Source organism: Xyrauchen texanus, chromosome 37 (genome assembly GCF_025860055.1).
Source record: "Xyrauchen texanus isolate HMW12.3.18 chromosome 37, RBS_HiC_50CHRs, whole genome shotgun sequence".
Taxonomy (NCBI): domain Eukaryota; kingdom Metazoa; phylum Chordata; class Actinopteri; order Cypriniformes; family Catostomidae; genus Xyrauchen; species Xyrauchen texanus.
In genome coordinates, this window is record NC_068312.1 from 29,426,487 (window position 1) to 29,447,436 (window position 20,950).

The 20,950-nt window shown below is 39.1% G+C and overlaps 1 protein-coding gene across 2 annotated transcripts in view; it reads right to left on the reverse strand.

The window, feature by feature from the left end:
• Positions 1-20,950, reverse strand: part of LOC127630898 (cAMP-specific 3',5'-cyclic phosphodiesterase 4D-like) — a 199,725-nt gene that overhangs the window by 172,400 nt on the left and 6,375 nt on the right. The window contains exon 2 of one of the 2 annotated variants that reach the window (XM_052108751.1): positions 19,471-19,703. In XM_052108751.1, the coding sequence (XP_051964711.1) occupies positions 19,471-19,703 (233 nt within the window). Of the gene's footprint in view, positions 1-13,299; positions 13,941-19,470; positions 19,704-20,950 lie in introns of those variants that run through there. The other variant, XM_052108749.1, reaches the window with a different exon arrangement.

The window sequence follows — 20,950 nt, forward strand, 5'->3', positions numbered from 1 at the left end:
ATTAGGACATTAAGATTTTATGCATTGTGATATTATTTTCAGGACACATAAGCACATTTTTCCCCACAATTCTCATCAGAATCTTGGCATTTCACTTTTACTATTCCCAATTGATTCTCATTAACATAAACAGTAAGAAAACAATTTTCTTACTGTTTTACAATAAAAAAACGCTGATGTACAATTATTTTTTTTATTTAAATCAGCGAAAATGAAAGGTAGTACCAACAGAGTATTACTATGATGTATAAATAAATTACAAATAAAATAATAAACACTTTTTCGTCTTGGGTCCTGAAAATATCAATAGCCATCTTTTTTGTGTTGCAGTAATGACAATTGGGGAGTAAAATGTGTGTAACTGTCATGAAAATAATATCACACAATGTAGAAAATGTTAATGACCCTAAAAAAAGTTTCTTTTGACTTTGAAGTAAAATAGGATATTTCCTTGACCGGTTTCATAAGAATTACCCATTGAGAAATATCATTGCCAAACTCCATTAGAAGATCAGGATTTCCACACTTCTTGACCAATGAACTTCTATGGCCTTTCCAGTCAGTTTTGAGATTATTTCTGGATTTCAGTTACCAATCATTGGAATTAATATAAAGGATTATTCTTGAAATAAAAGCATTCTGATATTTATTTATTTTTCCCTATAAAACACTCGCAAAGATCAATATCTAATTGTTGACATATTTTAGAGAAGAGAGTAGCTAGAAAAATTGTATTACTTTTTTAGGCATTGAAATCACAGGTAGAGCTGTGCTCAGAGCAGTTAATTTCCTGTAGCTCAACTGGCAAAGCAGAAAAGCATTTTGCTAGCAATGCCAATCATGGGTTCAATTCCCCAAGAACACACATGCTGATAAAAATCTATACCTTAACTACACTATAACTTGCTTTGGATAAAAGCACCTGATAATTTGAACTGATTTAAGAGCGAGCCAGATGCCAATGTGGGAGAGAGACCTATTCGCACACTCCAAGACTGTGTTGGTTTTAAGTCTGCTGAAAAGTGAGTTTTGAGATGATAAAAAATACAAATATACCTTTTGAGTTAGATTTCGCCATCTCCCACTTCCTCCTTTGTTGAAGAGCTACGAACCTTCCAACACTGGTGCCGAAACCCGGGATTCGGAGGAAGAATGCCTCAACTATAAGAAGTATTCAAGACCATCGCCAGCATCAACCAGTTACTGCATTATGCGGTTCATCACGCTTCTCCAGAATCAAGAAGAGGACCACGCAACCACCCTGCCCCATGTTCTGCTGGTCAAGATGGGGACCCAAGACGATCCGAAGGCCTTTTTGGAGCTCTTTGCATGGACAGCGGGGGCCTGCGGTTGGCCAAGCACTCAGTGGGCAGTCCGCTTATTACCACTGCTGTCCGGGGAGGCCCAACTCGCGGCGCAGCAGTTACCACCTGAGAACCTTTTGGTGTATGTAGATTTAAAGAAAGCCATCCTGTCCGTTTGACTTCATCCAGCAGCACTGGGACGACTGCCAGAGGTGGTTGCTGGCTGAGCAGCACGACATCAGGACTGTGATCGATCTGGTGGTACTGGAAGTTTATCGCTCGACTTCCGTGAGGGACGGCAGAGTGGGTCCAGTGCCACCATCCGGCGTTGCTCCAAACGGCCTTCCAGCTGGCAGAGGACCAAATGGTGGCATATTCAAGAGCTGGTGAGCCCAGAGATCCTTCTCTCTCTCTCCCCTGTCTCCCCCTCCATCCATCCTGTTCCTCCTCCCTGTAAACAGGGGATTCTTCCTCCCAAACCGTCTCCCTGGCTTTGGGTGCTGCACTACATGCCGGTAGTCCCTCTCTAATCTCACTCCCAGTTTGGTGAACCTGCTGCTGCTTACATGGGCGTGAAGTCTGGGCTGGCCTGCTGGTGCTGCGGGGGAGCCTGGACATTTGTGGGACCAATGCCTTGTGATGGAGGTGACATTGGTTCAGGTCCCCGATGCACCACAGGCCACCCCGATCAAGCTGGGAATTACCGCATACCTGTGACTATTAAGGGGGTTACATACCAGGCCATGTTGTATTTGGGTTGCAGCCAAACCTCCATCCATTAATGCTGGTTCAAGAAGATGTTTTGGGTGCTAGTCACAGGGGGAAGGTCAGGAGCGAGTGTCCTGTAATGATTGTTACGATTCAATACCAGGGACAAAAGCATTGTGTCGAGGCTGCGGTTAGTCCCCGCCTCACCCATCCCTTAATATTGGGTATGAATTGACTGGCGTTTACCACTCTATTGAGGGGAATTTGTGCGTATGGGTCCTGTAACAAAGCGTCTCGGTGTGGGATTTGTGATGAGCTGGCTGGGGAGGCAGAGCCAGGGCCGTCTGTGTCAGTTCCATGTCAGGATGATGTAAGGGAGGGAAGTCTCGGCTTCCCCAGCCTTTAGAGGATTCCCTGCCAGGAATTTCCCTCTGGAGCAGATGTGAGACGAGACCCTTAGACATGCCTTTGACCAAGTGAATACGTTTTCAGCCAGACATTGCACTCTCATATCCGTATTTTTCTATTATAAATGATGGGTTGTATGAGGTGATGCAGAACACTCAGACAAAAAAGGGTACAACCCAGTTGTTGACACCAAAGAGCCGTCGGGAAATGCTATTCCAGATGGCTCATCATAATCCGATGTGGGGTCACTTGGGTCTAATGGCCCATTTCTATTGGCCGGGCATTCACGGGGTGTTCGCATAAGCACCTTTGTACTCGCTTCCTTTGATTGAGGTCCCCTTTGAAAGAATTGGCATGGACCTCGTCGGGCTATTAGAGTGGACGGAACGCAGGCATCGCTTTGTTTTGGTTCTGGTGGACTACGCAATGCGATATCCTGAAGCAGTGCCTCTGCGAAACATCTCAGCAAGTATTGTTGTGGAGGCACTCTTCAGAATCATCTCCCGAGCAAGGATTCCAAAAGAAATCCTCACTGATCAAGGCACTACTTTCATGTCAGGTACACTACGTGAGCTGTAGAAATTATTGGGAATTAAATAGATTTAGACAAGCATGTACCACCCACAAACAGACTGCTTGGTGGAACGCTTTAATAAACCCTGAAAAACATGATTCGTATGTTCATGAATGAAGATACTCGGAATTGGGAAAGTGGCTTGAACCCCAGTTATTCACAGTTCGAGTGGTCCCGCAAGCCTCCACGGGGTTCTCCCCATTTGAATTATTGTATGGGCATAAGCCTCGTTGGGTCTTTGACAACGTGAGGGAAATTGGGAGGAAGGACCTTCAAAAAGCAAAAATGAAATTCAGTACATTCTTGACCTGAGAAAAAAGCTCCACACATTGAAAGCCAATCGAGGCACCCTGGTCACTTGCGGAGACCACCTCTTACCAAAGAATTCTTGCAAAGAGAATTCTTGAACGTGTTCTCACATCTTCCCAATCGTACAAACCTCATAGAACATCATCTAGAAAATAAAACAGTCATCCCTACCGATTACCCGAGCTCAAAAAAAGGGGTTCGGGAAGAATTAAAGGCCAGGCTCGATATGGGGGTAATAGAAGAATCCCACAGTGACTGGGACAGCCCAGTGGTGTTGGTTCCGAAAAGCTACGGCTCGGCCTGGTTCTGTGTAGATTTTTGAAAAGACAACGTGTTGTCTAAATTTGAGGTGCGTGCCTCATTTTGATGGACTGCTCGATCGATTGGGTGCGGCTAATTTTTTTTTAAATCAACACTGGATTTGACAAGGGGTTGTTGTCAGATCCCCTGAACGCCAATGTCCCGTGAAAAACTGTTTGGCTTACACCAATTCGTGACACTTCCATTTGGTTTGTTCGGGGCCCCAGAAATATTCCAGCACCTTATAGACAGAGTCCTCCGACCGCTTTGCTTATCTGGATGACATCAATATATACAGTAGTGATTGGCAGCGGCACATCCAGCATCTGAGTGCTGTTCTGAGGTCGCTGCGACGGGCTGGACTCATGGCAAGCCCCAAGAAGTGAGCAATTGGACAGGTGGAGGTACAGTATCTGGGGTTCCACTTGGGTCACGGGCAGCTACGTTCCCAAAATTACAAGACCACAGTTGTTGCGGCCTGGCTGAGACCCAAGCCCACAAAGGAGGTGAGACATTTCCTGGGGCCAGCTGGCTATTATAGAAGGTTTGTGCCTAATTATTCAGATGTCACCAACCCGCTGACTGATCTCACTAGAAAAGGAGCCCCAGACCCGGTCCAGTGGATGGAGCCATGGCAACAGGCTTTTATGCAGGTTAAAGCTGCACATTGTGGTGGGCCGTTGTTACATTCCCCTGATTTTGCACTCCCTTTTGTTTTACAGACCAACACAGGGGGTTGGGAGTCGTGTTGTCCTAGGTGGTCGAGGGGGAGGATCGCCTTGTGCTCTACATCAGCCGGAAGATTTTGGCAAGAAAGGCGAGGTACAGCACCATTGAGAGAGTTTCTGGCCATCAAATCAAAATCTCACCCTTCGATACTAACTCCTGGGACAGGCTTTCACCCTCTGTTCAGACCACGCCCCACTCCAGTTGCTCCATAGCATGAAGGATACCAATGCACGGATCACCCATTGGTGACTGGCCCTTCAGCCATTTAATTTTGAAGTGGTCCACAGGTCGGGGGCGCAGATGGCTGTTGTGAATGTCGAGAACCTGCTTGTGAATGAAGAGCAAGATCAGGAGTTGAGAATGGTGAGGGTCATAACCTGTCACTGTTTGTCTTTAACAGCTGTTTGTCACTGCAGTGAGAGTGCAGATGGATTTAAGAGCGAGCCATATGAGGGGGGCCTGGGTAGCTCAGCGAGTAAAGATGCTGACTACCACACCTGGATTCACAAGTTAGAATCCAGGGCATGCTGAGTGACTTCAGCTAGGTCTCCTAAGCAACCAAATTGGCTCTGTTGCAAGGGAGGATAGAGTCACATGGGGTAACCTCCTCGTGGTTGCTATAATGTGGTTGTCACTCTCGGTTGGGCTTGTGGTGAGTGGTGCGTGGATGCCTCCACATGCGCTATGTCTCCGCGGTAACTCAACAAGCCACGTGATAAGATGCACGGACTGACTGTCTTAGACGCGGAGGCAACTGAGATTCGTCCTCCACTACACAGATTGAGTCACTATGCCACCACGAGGACCTAGAGCAGATTGGGAATTGGGCATGCCAAATTGGGGATAAAATGGGAGGAAAAACGAAAAAAGCAAGCCAGATGCCATTGTGGGAGCGAGAGCCACACACACACACACACACACACACACAGACTGTGTTACTTTTGAGTTTTCACCTTCTCCAGCTTCCTCCATTGTTGAAGAGCTACAAACCATGTGACAGTCAGATTCAGTGATATTTCCAGGTTTTTAATAACCCTGGAAAGACATGCCTTTTTCTTTTGCTATGTTTTTAATAATCTGTTTCAAGATAGGATATTCCACCATGGTTTGATGCTTATCTGTATCCAGTGTGACCGAGTTCTTGTCACACATAAATTAAACCACTCATCAGAGACACTCCATCCATGTGTTTATAGATAGAATGAGAGCTCTAGCAGTGACGGCACTCTCAGTCACGTTTGAAAGCCCCTGGTGCTAGATCAGTTATAGCTGCGATCAAATTGTAACTGTATAACAAATCCAGACTATATGAATGTAACTGTATCGGTCAGTATTGATGACAGCTCACATGAGGCTTGACGATTTAATTTGATCTGTTCAGTATTGGTCACACTATTAGGTTTCCATGTGGAGCTCTCCATGTGCACTGGGAGTGATATGAATTTAAAGCAATCACGTGCTGGGACAACAAGCAGTTCTGCACGATGGTGCATATCAGGTCTCTGAGGGATTTGGCGTGAGTGTGCTTGTGTATAAAATGGAAGTACGACTGAGAATATTTTGGAAACCAAATCCATGCTGCCTGACAGACAGATCAGCACTAAGGATACACCGATCCGATTCCTGGATCAGTATTGACTCTGATCCTGAAGCTTTTAGACGGATCGGGTATAGGTCTGACTAGCTCCATCCAAATTCGATACTGTGTGTTAGTCATGTTCTTTGAGGTCAAGCTCCAAAAATGACATAAAAGAACAATAAAAACACCATTAAAGCAGTTCATATGACTCATGCATTTTATTCAAAGCCACTTAAAGATGTGCGAAAGCTGTGTGAATCACAAAAGGCTGTTTAATAAGTAAACAGATTGCGCAGTGCCAGCGCGTTAGTGAATGTGCTGCTCTGTTGACACAAACTCACGCACAGACTGGTGATGCGGCAATTTTTAGCCTTCACAGCGGTGCGCAATATTTGAGCGCTACTCAAGAACAGCATCTCAGATGTAGATCCTCAATAGTTCAGTTCACTTATAAAATGCATTTAGAACGGCACCGGACGTTTTTGAAAATTTGAATAAGAGGGGAATAAACTACTTTGAACTTGCCTTCAAACACACAAATACAGGACTTCCTGTAGGGTTTGGAATCTCAAGATAAAAGTGAGAGGGTTTAAAATGTGTACGATTTAAATATATTACAATTGTATTTCAAATTAAAATTAAAAGTCAATAATAATAATATTAATAAAGATTTAATTTTATTGTCATCATTAGTATTTGTTTACAATTTAAAACAATATTTAAGTTGAATGGGTTCCAAAAAATAACTGTGTGAATGAAAAATGGACTGATATCTTACAACTAAATTGAACAAAAAAGAGATCTGAATACTTTAAAGTCCAGATACAAGTTTAAACATTTTTTAAAAAAGAAAAAAAAAGGCAAAAAGAAAACACTGGTTTCCTTTCTACCGAATACATAATTTTGCTGCAACATATTCCGGTATACTAGTTAACAATAATGCGTTTTTTATAAGCTATACATTTATCTTGAAATAATGTGTAGTTAGAGGTTTGTGTTTCTTTACATATTAAAGAGTACTCCCAATTAGTTCCATACAATAATGTAAAGATATTTTAAACTGATTAAGCAAAGAACAACACTGGTATCGGCCCATACTGAGATTTTCGATATCAGAAGAGAAAAAATTGTATCGGTGCATCCCTAATTTGCACTATAAAGATGTCACTAAGAGACAGTTAACAAAAACATCTAAATCAAGTCTTCTGAAGGCATATTATGGCTGTGTGTGAGGAACAGACTGAAATGTAAGTTATTATTCACAGAAAATCTTCCCCAAATTGAATATGTGCATGTTCAAATTTGGCTTACTACAATCAGTTATAACATACATGAACTGGTGTGACATGTTTTGATGCACCATATTTGAATACATGCAAATGTGAATTACATTTGAAACCTTAGGCAGAGGAGAGGATTATCAGTGAATAGCAGATACAATTTCTGTGTTTTCCTCACACAATGCTTAAGTTTGTTTTTTAGAAGACTTGAAATATTGCACATGATTTGTGTAGACTACTATTATGGTGCTTTCTGTCCTTATTGGACCTTGGCAGTTCCTGGTCACCATTCACTTTCATTGTATAAAAGAGAGAAGCTTGGACATTCAACAGACTCCTATTGTGTTCCACAGAAAAAAGAAAGTCAAACAGGTTTGGAGCAATATAAGGGTGAATTTTATTTTTGGGTGAACAATCTCTTTAAAAACATATATCCTGAAACAACTCTCAGAGGTGTGCACGAGTTCATCTCCCCATGACACATCTTCCTTATCCGAAATCATTAGCAAGTCAGACTATACATTCTAATGTGTCACAACTAACTGAACTTGCAGCGCTCTTTGTTAATAACCCCATCCATTAGGATGAACTCTGCTGACCTAGAGGTCTAATGTAACAGTACTTACACACACACACAAACACACAAACACACACACAGCAGGGCAGTGAACATGTTCACATTCCAGGTGTATTCCATGTACCATCGCAACAATCAGTACCTGGAATTGCACCCAGTGGTTTGTCCAGTAATGGGATCTTACAAGCCTGTTTGAGTTCTTCATCACAGTGCACACAGACAGCTTTGACGAATGGTTCAGTCATAATTTAAAATAGAAGCTTCTCACGCAGTTCTTCAAACATGTCAAAACAACTGAAAAAGTAGCAGGTCACCACAGTTATCTATTTCATCTATTACAATTTATCTAAATCAGATAATAAAGAGAAAGGCTTGGTATGGGTAAAATTAACCATGGTTTTACTATAGTAATGTTACAGTAATAATTTTTTTTGGCAAAAGCCATAATTATAATGCAATTATCCATAGTGTTACTACAGTAATATGGTGTTAATAATCATGTTTAATTTTGTGGTTACAATGATTTTATACAAGATACCATGGTGATAATATGGTTAATGTAGTAAAAATATGGTTAATTTTTGTAAGGGAAGGTTAGGGGTAGGTCTTGATGTCTGGAATATTCTATATAAACACAATAAACATGCCGCAGTGATGCCCCTATACTGTATATTTCTTAAAGGAATAATTCACCCACAAATTAAAATTAAAATGTACGCACCCTCAGGCTATCCAAGATGTATCTGAGTTTCTTTCTTAATCTAAACAGAATTAAAAAAAAATTGGATTTAATTTCAGGCCTCCTCCTTTAAACAATGCAAGTGAAATGTACAAAAACATTTTGAAGGTCCAAAATGCATATTTAGGGTGTATCAAAATAATCCACACGACTCCAGTCGACACATAAATTATTCTGAACCCAAACGATTGATTATTTTTAGAAACAAAACAATACTTATATATTTTGTAACTACAAATGTTCACTTCTGTACATCTCTGTGACAGGTGCTCATGAGAGGGATGACGTAAGCTTGTTGGTAAGGTCACACATGGAGGAGGCAGGAAGCGTGTCAACTCCATCTCCTCTCCTCTTCTCAAAACAAAATCCTCTGACATCATGTTTGAAATTGTTTGAAATTGTTTTGGACTGTTTTGGTTGGTGAACAGCGCTTGGTCTGTGGCCTGTGCAAGTTTCTCTTATAAAAACTATTCCTTTAAGTTAAGAAACGCCATAGTGACAATAAGCTATGAATTTAAACTTAGAAATGTAACTGATTTAAAGTGCAGTTGTACGATATCATACAAATTAGCCAAATTTTTAGAAAAGTCGTAAGAATCCTTACAATTTCGCTGTGAGAGTATGTTGGTCAGTAAGCTCGCGCTGAACTGCTGGGGCTAAAACAGTATAAACCTGCAGTGAGTGGCATTCATTTGTAATTGGAGAGTTTGTCACGTTGCTCAACTGCTTGATATAAATCTGCTGTTTAAGGTGCACTCAGTAACTTTTTGTTTGTGTCATCAACTTTTTGTTTGTTTGTGTGGGGCAGTGGTGGCTCAGTGGTTGAGGCTCAGGGTTACTGACCAGAAGGTTGGGGGTTAAAGCCCCAGCACCACCAAGATGCCACTGTTGGGCCCTTGAGCAAGGCACTTAACTCCAAGTTGCTCCGGGGGGATTGTCCCTGTAATAAGTGCACTGTAAGTCGCTTTGGATAAAAGTGTCTGCCAAATGCATAAATGCATAAATGTAAATGTAAATGTAATCTTGGACTTAACACACTTAGTGGTGTGTATGCAGCATCATTCAAAATCAATAGTTTTTAGTTACAGATGCCATTGTAGACATTCACTATTCACAATCAGCCATGGTCAATATAATCCAAGAGTGTAAGTGTCCAAAAACAAAATGGTTACTGAGATTAAGCGTGTAGTATTCAGCTGGTCATGTGATTCTAGCATGGCCGCTCCCATGAGGGCACTCCTGCCCCATGTAGAATTAAACAGCTTTAATAAGGTTACTGATATGACTAGAGTCCTCATCTCATGTAAAAGCTCATGATTTTATAAATATGTTTCAAAATTACTATTCATTTCTTTAGGAGTAAAACTTTTTTAATGAGGAAAAAAATTACTGAGTGCACCTATAATAGGTTTGAATATTGAATTTGTCATAAACCAGGAAACAATCTTGTTCACTTAAACAATGTTGAGCGTGATTCACATTGCATTTAAGCTTCAAAGTTAAATCTTTACTCCACTGATTATTAGATTTAGGGTAGGGTAAACTCACTGTAAGGAATGTTCTCATGTATTTTCTTAAATTGTCATTCTGCAAATTTAGTGACCGATTTGCTCAGCTGAGACAACTCAATGCAAAGGAGTGCGGTTGCACTGGAAGTTATCATTGTGATAACATTTCAAAGTGAGTCATACAGTCTGGTCGTGGAATAAATGTGTCTAAAAGGGAGGGTTGAATTTCATCCTCTTCAAGAGACTCATAGGAAACCCATCTCCAGTAATGAGAAAATGGATTTAAATGGACTTACGAAGCAATTATTGGCATAATGATAGAAAGTAGGTTTGCATGGCTTGTCCCCCCCTCATTCTTGTTTATACTGAACAACACTGACGTCATGAATAAAGAACAACTTATTTTTGTAGTTGTTTTGCCCACAAAAATGTTTTTCATTAAATAATAAAATATACAATTGATTTGAGGGAGGGAGGGAGGGAGGAAAGAGAGAGGAAGAGAGAGAGTGAGAGAGAGAGAGAGAGAGAGAGAGAGAGAGTAAGAGAGGTTTTTGAGGGGTAAAAAGGTTTACAGGAAGTCCATGAGATCAAGGTCAAAAAAGTGTAAAGTCAGGGATATACGAAATCTAAATTGTCTGTCAAAGTGATTGATGAGACATTTACTTGTACTACTCCTCTAATCATCAAAGCGTCAACGTGAGATTACATCACTAATGTACAACTGATGAGCTCTCAGGACAAAACGAAACACAATTCATGACTCTGACCAAAAGATTCCAAATCTGTGACTTACGGTCTATAATTAGCTTATTCAAGGGTATCTGCATAGAGCTGCCTGTAACTAAGGCTCTCTGATAAACACTCTAGTTCCTTCAGGGAACATTTGAACCGCCAGTCTCCTTTTGCCAAGTACCACTCCAACAGGGACCGTATGGGAATGTGTGGAGTTCAGTGTGCAATGAATTAGTCTGTGATGGGTGTGAACACTCTTATTTCTCATTCAGTAAATGAAGAGAGAGCTGTAAAGGATGGCAGTTCTCTGGAGGGTTCTTCAGAGAGCAAAAGACATGTACTATGCACGAAGTCATTAGGACATGTCATGCCTCATGCTCTGGGTTAATTAGAAATATTGATTATAATTGCCTAACACATTTGGCTTTTTGCTTGCCCATTTGATTATTTATCTGTACTAGTAATAGACGTTTATAATTCAAATTATTTATATTTCACATATTGTTCCAAATCTGAAGTGTCACCATGTGGTTCTGCTGAATTTTGACACGGTCCGGTCACCTTGTCAGGATGGGTTTCTGCCTAACGGGACCATGGCAGTATCGGCCTGCCTTAGTGTTTTGTATTACCCCCTTGTGTGAGCGCGTGGTCCGGTTGTTTGGGATCGAAGTGGTGCTGGTGATGTCATGGCCCTGTCAACCAGTCAGGTTAGGTTTTGTCTGATGAGGACCATGACATCATCGTCCTCTGTCTGTCTTGTGTTTTGTATTCATGCTTTGTGTGGGCATGTGCGGTGGGCTATCACAGTGTGCGAGTTGCCGCAGTATGTCCTCAGGTGATGTCACGGTCCTGGCACCTTGCCAGGTGGGGTGTTTCAACTGATGAGGACCGTGGCACCATCGTTTCCTGTCTGTTTTTTTCAAAGCGTGTTTACGTTTTGCCCTTATGTGTTTCAGGTGCCACTGGTGTGCCAAATTAGCGTTTTCATTGGAACCCTGATTGTTTCCATGGTAACGCTGATCATTACAACCTTCAATTGTGAGCAACAACTGCCTCTTGTTTGTTCCTCTTATTTCAATCACCTCATGTTTCATGTCCGATGTCGGATCATTGTTGTGTTTGTACTGTCAAACGTGAAGGTATTGTCTATGTTAACTGTGCTCTTTTGTGTAGTTGGAGTGGCCTCATGTGTTTGTTGGTGGCCTGTCCCTAGAGGTGAGGTTTCCCTCTAGATCACCTTTGCCTTTATTGCTGCCCATACCCTTGGAGGAGGATTCCTTGTCTCTGCCCGTGTTTGGGGGAGACCGTTGCCTGAGCTTTGTTTGTTTGAAAAGAACTTGTGTTGATTAATAAATCTGACTAAACTCTGTTATCTCTGCTCTTGAGTCCTGTCTCTCTCACACCCCTGACAGAAATCATCCGTTTCATTTGTCTGTTCATTACTACAATCGATTTTGTATATGCACAACCAGTTTTCCTTAAAATGCCTGCCCATCTGGTTTATTTACATATTCATTCACTGCTGGGAAAAGCGTTGCTGAGAGTTCTGCTTCAACATCACTGGTTAAGACCACTAACTTTATTCAATATTTGCATGTTCTTTGACTATAACGTTTAAAGGAATAGTTTATAAAAATAAAAAAAAATCTATAATTATTTACTCATCCTCATGTCATTCTAAACCCATATGCTCTTATTTGTACAATGGAAAACAAAAGGAGAATTTTGGCATTTTTAGAGTCTCCATGCATTTTTATTTTTTTTTCGTTCAATGACAGTTCAGAGTGACTACATCTGTCAAACCAAAAAAGGTAAAAAGAAAATAACAAAGAAATAAAAACATTTTAAAACCTACCATTAAAGTAGTTCACATAACTAATGTGTTACATTCCAAGTAAAATATTCGCTTTGGTAACACTTGGTAAGGTTTCATTCCTTAACAATAGTTAATGCATTAGGTATCATGAACAAACAATAAACAAACTAAACAATATATTTTTAACAGCATTTATAAATCTTTGTTAATGTTAATTTCATTAACATAACATTTTTCATGGTTAGTTCATGTTAGTTATTAGTGCATTACATTAACATGTACAACTTTTAATTGTAAAATGTATTTGGATATGTTGAAATGAACATTTACCAGGATTAATTAATGCTGCAAAATTATTGTTCATTGTTAGTTCGTGATGTTGTTTTACGGAAAAGAGTTGTGTAAAGATTCTTACATTCTCATTTTGTGTTTCGCAGACAAAATAAAAGCATTTTAATTTTCGGGTGAACGATCCCTTTAAGACATCCTTTTTTGAAATTATTATTGAGGTAAATCAGGCAAATATTGCGCCCAATATTATCATATAATAGTTTCGATTTGGAATGTGCAGATCTAAAATACAGAGGACCAAACAGGCACTGTCGCTCAGTTGAAAAATTAAGTTAATATTATTGTAAAACGCATAAAAAGTAGCATATTCATATCTGCATTTTCATCTAACAAGCATCAAAAGGGATTGTTAACTTTAACATTACGTCTAAAATTCTGTTCTCACCGTTTAAGTCCTTGAAATGACGATGGCCATGACATTCTGGATTTTTTCAAACCGGGACGGTTACCGGTGTCCACGGCATACGTCCGGTCCATGGTCCTAGGTTTGAGGTACTTCTCGGTGTCGGAAAAGCCCCTCTGTCTCACGCGGTGGTTCTTACGCGGTCCGAAAGAATGCTGAAGCTGAAGAGGAACCGGGTTCTGTTGCCTCCAGAGATGTTTGGGAGCATTTCCATCAGTACTGGGAGAAACAAGCGTTGACACCTCGGCGCCGGCGTCCATTATTGCATACAGTTCTATCGAATCGCAAAAAAAATAATATTTTTTTGAATTGATAGTTATTGCAACTTGAGTTCAGTAGAATTTTCCGGAACTTGGACAACATCCATCATGAACCGGGATACAAAGTGCCTTACTACTAGAAAAACGCTAATATTCTACATATAACATACAACACATGTATGTTTTACGTATTTTACGTCTTTTACATACAGCATATGAAGAATAATATTTATATTCAGCATACTGTATTGTCCCATTATATCCACTTAGCATATCCATCGTCTGATGGCATAACTGCTTCTTTCATAGTGTCCATAAAAACACAAAACTCCTAAGGTATATGCGCATGTCTTGTGAATTGCTTATGAAATAAAGCAGCGAATCTTCTCGGTCCACACACAAGATAAAAGCATCCTAGTCTCGCGCTTCGTCCGGACGGAAAATGCAGGTAAGCGCACTTTCACCTCCACTTCACAGAAGTGAAGCCCAGGAGAGGAGAGATCAATATTTATTCGCCTCAGGTTGACTGACAGCCCGGGGGGAGGAGTCTAATGTCCTTATAGCTATATGCCAAATGCTAAAGATAACTTTGAAAAACAAAAGTAACATGCAATTAGTAACTTAAAGAGCGATTTCTACCTGATCTATGTTACCTAAAGTAGTGAGTTTGATTTAGTCAAATTTAATTAGATTTTCGACTTGAATGAATCCAGTTCATTTCGATGTTATCATATGAAGCACATTTTTAGGTCAACTTACTACACATTTTTTATAGCATACTTACCAGTCAGATTATAATGAGAGAGAAAAATCAAACAACTACTTCATTGCATTCTTTCACATCAATATCGCACTGATGTACATACATTCTATTCTATACTGCTGTAACCAATGTATTCAGTGATGTCAAATTATATTTTTGACTTGAATCAAACCAGTTAATTTAAATGTAACCACAGGAAGCAGATATTAGGTTAATATTTTTGTTCAGTTTTTTCAATTCTATTCAATTTCATTATGTACTGCTGTATCCAATGTATTCAGGTTGACTCAGTGTGTGTGTGTGTGTGTGTGTATATATATATATATATATATATATATACACATACACACATTTTTTTTAATTTTTAATTTTCTCCCCAATTCTCAATGCACTCCAAGTCCTCGTGGTGGCGTAGTGACTCGCCTCAATCTGGGTGGCAGAGGATGAATCTCAGTTACCTCCACGTCTGAGACGCATCTTATCACGTGGCTTGTTGAGCGCGTTACCGCGGACACATAGCACGTGTGGAGGCTTCACACCATTCTCTGCGGCATCCATGCACAACTCACCAAGCGCCCTAATGAGAGCAAGAACCACATTATAGCGACCACAAGGAGGTTACCCCATGTGACTCTACCCTCCGTAGCAACTAGGCTAATTTTGCTTACTTAGGAGACCTGGCTGGAGTCACTTAGCACACCCTGGATTCAAACTTGCGACTCCAAGGCTGGGAGCTACCCAGGCCCCCTGAATTATATTTTTGACTTGAATCAAGTCAGCTAATTTATGTTACCACATGAAGCACATTTTTAGGTTTATTTTTTATTCTATTCTATTTTACACAGTAAAAAGTGGTAACCTGCCATTATGCCTTAAGAAGCTATTTCTACTGGCTCTAACCCTTCAAATTAGTTTATTGTTTTTCACCTAATGTATTCAGGTTGATTCAGTGATTCTACTGATTTGTTGAATATTCTATTCTGTTCTAATTCTTGTCTGTCTTTTTATGGGAACTTTGTGCTTATTGAAATGTAAGCTTATGCCGACCTCTCTGAACACCCTGCCGGATCATCCTACACTGTCTCAGGTTTCATCACATGAGCTGAGTTGTGCCGACAGCAATCTTTAGGTGTCAGTTCAACTTGCCCAAATGATAATCACTAAACAACCAGACAGAATTCTGAAGTTAAAAGCATGAAAATGCTTTTGACAGCAAATCTGTTCCTTGGCCCTTTTCTCTTTAATCTCTGATTGATTTTCAATAAAATACGGTGTGACTCAACCATCAGTTCAGGCACTGAAACCAAATGACTGTCCTGCATCTGACACAGGACTGACAGGAAGGCAATTCAAAGATAAGTGTGTGTAATAGAGGGTTATTGCGATAAAGGGTGCTCCTTTTATTAGAGGTAACAGGGGGAAGAAGAATTGAGACAATTTAAACACTGTCTGCATATTAGAATATTCACTGAATTGTAAAGAGGGATGCATGACCTTGTGAATTACAGCCTCTCATCTGGCATAACATAGGGAAAATGATGCATACACACAATCAAGTCGCTGCCATATTCAGAGCTGAAGATGCAATTGAACATTCAACTGTGTAACATATTTAAAGTCCCTGTGAAATCATAATTAGAATTTTGTGGGCATTTAGTCCATGTCTGTTAGCTTTGAGGTCATCTATATGCTAATGTACTCCATAAATAAGATTTTTAGCAAGGAAAACGAATCGTAAATATTGATGACTCAACTTGCACTCATTCATTTTGTCCAATTAAATGCTTTGTTGAATGAAATTGTCCCTCCCCCTACTACCACATACATCTGACTAATGATAGCAAGTAGAAAATCAGGTTTAAGGCTTAGATGTAAAATAAAGTTTATTAAAAGGAGATTCAGTATGTCCAATATGTCAGTACAGAAAAGAAAATGGTGCTTGTCAAGACACAAATGCTTAGAGTGGTGTACAGTACATAGGATGTTTCCAAAATAATGCCAACCTAATGTCAGATATGTCCTGCTTTGAACCATCTGAAAAAATGAAAAGAACCTCTTTACCAAAACTTATTAAACTAATTACATTGCGATGCAGTTTTGTACTTGTATCTTTTTGCAGTTCACATTAGGTAAGGAGTTTGGAAATTTCCAGTCCACACAGTTGGAAGCCAAAGCCACCTGGGACATATGTATGAAATATGAAATATGTTCCCATAATCAGATGGGAAAAACAAACCTCTTGTGTGTCAACTCCATGTGCAGTAGTCGGGAGCTGATGTTGCATATCACTGAGCAATTGATTGACAGATACTCAATCGCTAGTCAGCTATACAGGCAATCATCTTTTGTTTGAGATGATTAAAATGAAAATGAGTTGCTGTACATGATTGAGTTGTTTTTATTATGTGTGCTTCATTTGTATTTTATCTATTCTTTGGAACATTGAACTGGTACACTGCGTTACATCAAACTTCATGAGGCTACAAGGCCAAGGAAAAACTTGTGATAAAATCGTTGGTTTTCTAAGCTCTGTAAATTTTTTCTGACAATTTTTAGTCACTTTTAGTATTTTAAAGCAGAGCTTCTCAACCAGACTTATCTCTCTGTGGATTTGGCAACAGTAGGTTGAAAGTTCTTCAGGTAAAATCGGTCTGTTTACTGAAATTTGAACTACTGCCACCAGTGGCCGGAGCTGAAAGTGTTGTTAAACGTATGGGCAAAAGTGGTGGTGCCAAAAGCGAGATGTGCAGTGAGTTAAGTTGTAATTTATTTAATACAGTCAACAGGACTGCATATTTTATTAACCATACCCCTAAACCCAATGTTTCCAAACCATTGTGCCGAGGCACACTAGTGTGTCGTGAAAGATCATCAGATGTGCCATGGAAAATTATTAAATCCCACAAAATAAATAAATGCATGAAAAGAAAAATAATAATAATTTCAGGGATTTTTAGGGACACCTTTCTGAGAAATTCACCTTTTTCAAACCATAATCATTCACTTTTGTGATTGTGAAGAACAAAACGTGCAAAAGTAACTGATATTTATAGGCGTTAAGTGTTTTTCAGAATACATTGAAGTCTATAAAGTGACGCCACTTTACCCCAAAGTGTTTTTCACACACATGTTTTTGCTTCACCAATAATGTCTTTGAGAGTTAAGCAACAACAAATATTTAAAAACTGTCCAAATTTGTGAAGAGACATTGAATGTCTCATAATTTCTTTTAATTAAATATTACCTTATCGTTTACGAATATCAGAGACCCTAGTTATTGAACTAATTAAAATTCACCAAGAAAACACTTAGACCTAAACATAAACAAGTCCTTTCATTACTTTCTGCTATCAAAGCAACTGCAAGCTTTTTTTTCTCTCTTCCAAATACATGTTCTCAATGTTTATTGTGCACACCTCTTGCTTTTTTACGTGGAAAACAAGTAAAAACGCCCCGTGATGCTTTCTGCAACTCTTGGCATGTGGAGGGCAATGTGGTGCTTGACGCTGGGTTCAGCCTCCAGAACCAAATTAAAACTGCCACGAGAACTCATCTGTCCGAGACAAAGACGCAAAATCTAAGGACAACTGCCTGCACATCTGTCTCCCTTGATGCATTTGATTATGCACAGGCGAGCACCCAGTTTAAGTCAAAGCGGATGTGTTTTCTTCATATAAAAAAAAAATAATTATATTGTGTTGTTCATATGTCGTGTTTTAGTGGCCTCTGTTGTCACTCGCGGGGGATATGAATCTGCTTTGTGTGGTGTCACTGTTGTAATAAATAAATAAATGCATAATCTGTTATAGGCTCGTCCTGGAAGTTCATGATTAAAAATGAAAATGTGAACGAAAATAAAAGCCATTAAAATATGAAAATTAAAATGACGGGTAACAATAAATTACGACAGAATTTTTACAATCCTGTCTGTCTAAATGATGGACGATGAGCAAGTCTAACACAAGCACTGAATGTGACTTGTTTTTTTTTGCATAGCCGAATTTAAAACATTAAGTAAACACGCTACTAAGACGGACAGAAAACATGGACAAATTCTTGAAAAGGAAAAATATTGTCGATGGTTAGCCTATGTGGGATAGTGGTGTGCTGTAGAATTTTTTAGTCACAAAAAGTGTGCCGTGGCAGAAAAAAATTTGGGAAATTATGCCTTAACCCAAACCCCAACCCAAAACTTCACCATCAGTGGAGACAAAAATGTAATCTTGAAAGGGAACAGGGAAACATGTTTTACATGGGACCAGAATGATCGTGGACAGCAGATAAAACAACAAAATCAATGCTAAATGCAAATAATAAAATATACGCAACTAACCATCATGCACAGTTAGGATAGGTAAATAAATAGGCTTATCAGTTTTTTTTTTGTTGTTTTTTGAGGAAATAAAACACTCCTCATATTATTTGTTCTTGATGTCAAAGGCTGTGTGTACAATAAAATTGTATATTGGTGCAAATTCATTACAAGAATAACTAACTGTCCTTATTAAAATAATGATGTATACAAGCCCACACAAATAGGGTTTATCTTAGTAACAACAAACATGAAAATGTATCTTACTCTGACTAAAGCTGACTATCTTTTCTTTAAAGCAAGAGGCAATAAACTATAAAGAGACATATTCAAGCCTAGATCTGGGTAGGGTTGCACCAGCTGTGCGTAAGTTCTCACGTAACTTCGGACACACAAAGGGCTTAGTAACTACTAGTTAGTTTGTAACTAAGTCAGTGCTTAATTTGGTTGCACCACCTGTTCTTAAGGCAAGCCTAGTAGGTCGTAAACTCTCCACAAAGTAATGCATAGTTGCATAATATGATGTTTACCTGTATTGATCCAATAAACAGCCTTCAAATTTATTCAGCTGCACAGAGCTGGTGCAACCGGTCTCTGGCAACTGCTTATTTAAATTTCCTGTAAGACACTCTGTGCCCAATATTAATTACATCACTGAAATTAAAAGGTTCCTTTTTGAGTCTGAGTGATTTAAAAATACAAGGCATATCACTCAAAATGGACAAAAATGTCCTTAATTAACATAAATATTAATAACTATTAAATTACAGCGCAAATGTCTGAAAGACTGAGTCACTACAAAAGGCCCAGCTGATTACCTGCTTGTGTCTACAGAGGTGATGGCTATGAGAGGTGGCGCTTTCAGCGAGAGGCTGGTGGGTCGAGGTTGTGATGTCTCAGTCTCTGGTTTCCTCTCACAGTAGTACTGCACAGCCTGCCTGAATGCCAGAGGAGGCAGCTGGATGGGCCGGCAAGAAAGCCTGTGGACCGTAAATGGTTCCATGCAGGACACTGGACATGAGTCTGTGGACTCTGGTGAACAATCTGAAACCTAAGAAGGTGAGAGGGAGAAAGAATAAGAGGCATATAATCTCAAAATGTGTTTCATTTTTAGATCTATTATGTATGTGTATTTAGACTATTATGAGATACCAAAAATAGAACCAGTGAGAGGCAACCTACTCAAAAAAAATTTAGCAAGCTAAGCTACAAACTACTCAACCGAAAAATGTGTTAAGCTAAGCTAAAAGCTACAGCAAAAGTAGTAAGTTGCACTACAAGCTACATGCCAAAGTAGCTTGCTACATTTAAGCTACTCCATATATTTTTCAACCGCGGATGCACAGAGCATACTGTCATAGAAAAAGTATTTAAAAGACGTATTCGTTTTTCAAAGCCTTGGTATAGTGTATTACAATTTAGTGCAATACAAGTATACAGTATTTGCAGTATGTGCAGTATGTGCATGTAAAAAAAAAACATAAAAACATGTAAATTCATATTTAGACATGCTACTTACACAAACCCATGTGTTCAAAATTTAAATTCACTATAGTATTTTTACATTTTAATTGTCATATTTATACTATTACCTCTACAAACACCAGTTCAATATGACAAATCACTATTTTTACATTTTATTTTTCAGATTTAGACTCCTACTTCTACAAACATATGTTCAATATGACAAATCGCTATTTTTACATTTTATTTTTCAGATTTAGACTACTACCTCTACAAACATATGTTCAATATGACAAATCGCTATTTTTACATTTTATTTTTCAGATTTAGACTCCTACCTCTACAAACATATGTTCAATATGACAAATCGCTATTTTTACATTTTATTTTTCAGATTTAGACTCCTACCTCTACAAACATATGTTCAATATGACAAATCGCTATTTTTACATTTTCCAACCATATCCATTTAAACATAATTTCATTTGCACATTCCTGTGTAAAAACTAGTGAGAAAATAGTGTATACTATTCATCTATACAATACAGAAATACAGCAGCTAGACACAGAATTACAGGATATATCACTTCATCAGAGGCCAAATTTCTTCTGGGCAATAACAATGTGATTTCTGATTGTATCAGATGATAATACCATGGTACTTCGATATAAAATTACCATATTTATATACCATGTATTTGCTAGGTGCTTCAAAGAATACCATGTTACTACCATGGTAAATTATGATTACCATATACTACTGTATTTACATGGTGCTTTAAGGTAATTACAAAAATACCATGGAACATCGCAATATGATTACTATATTCATAT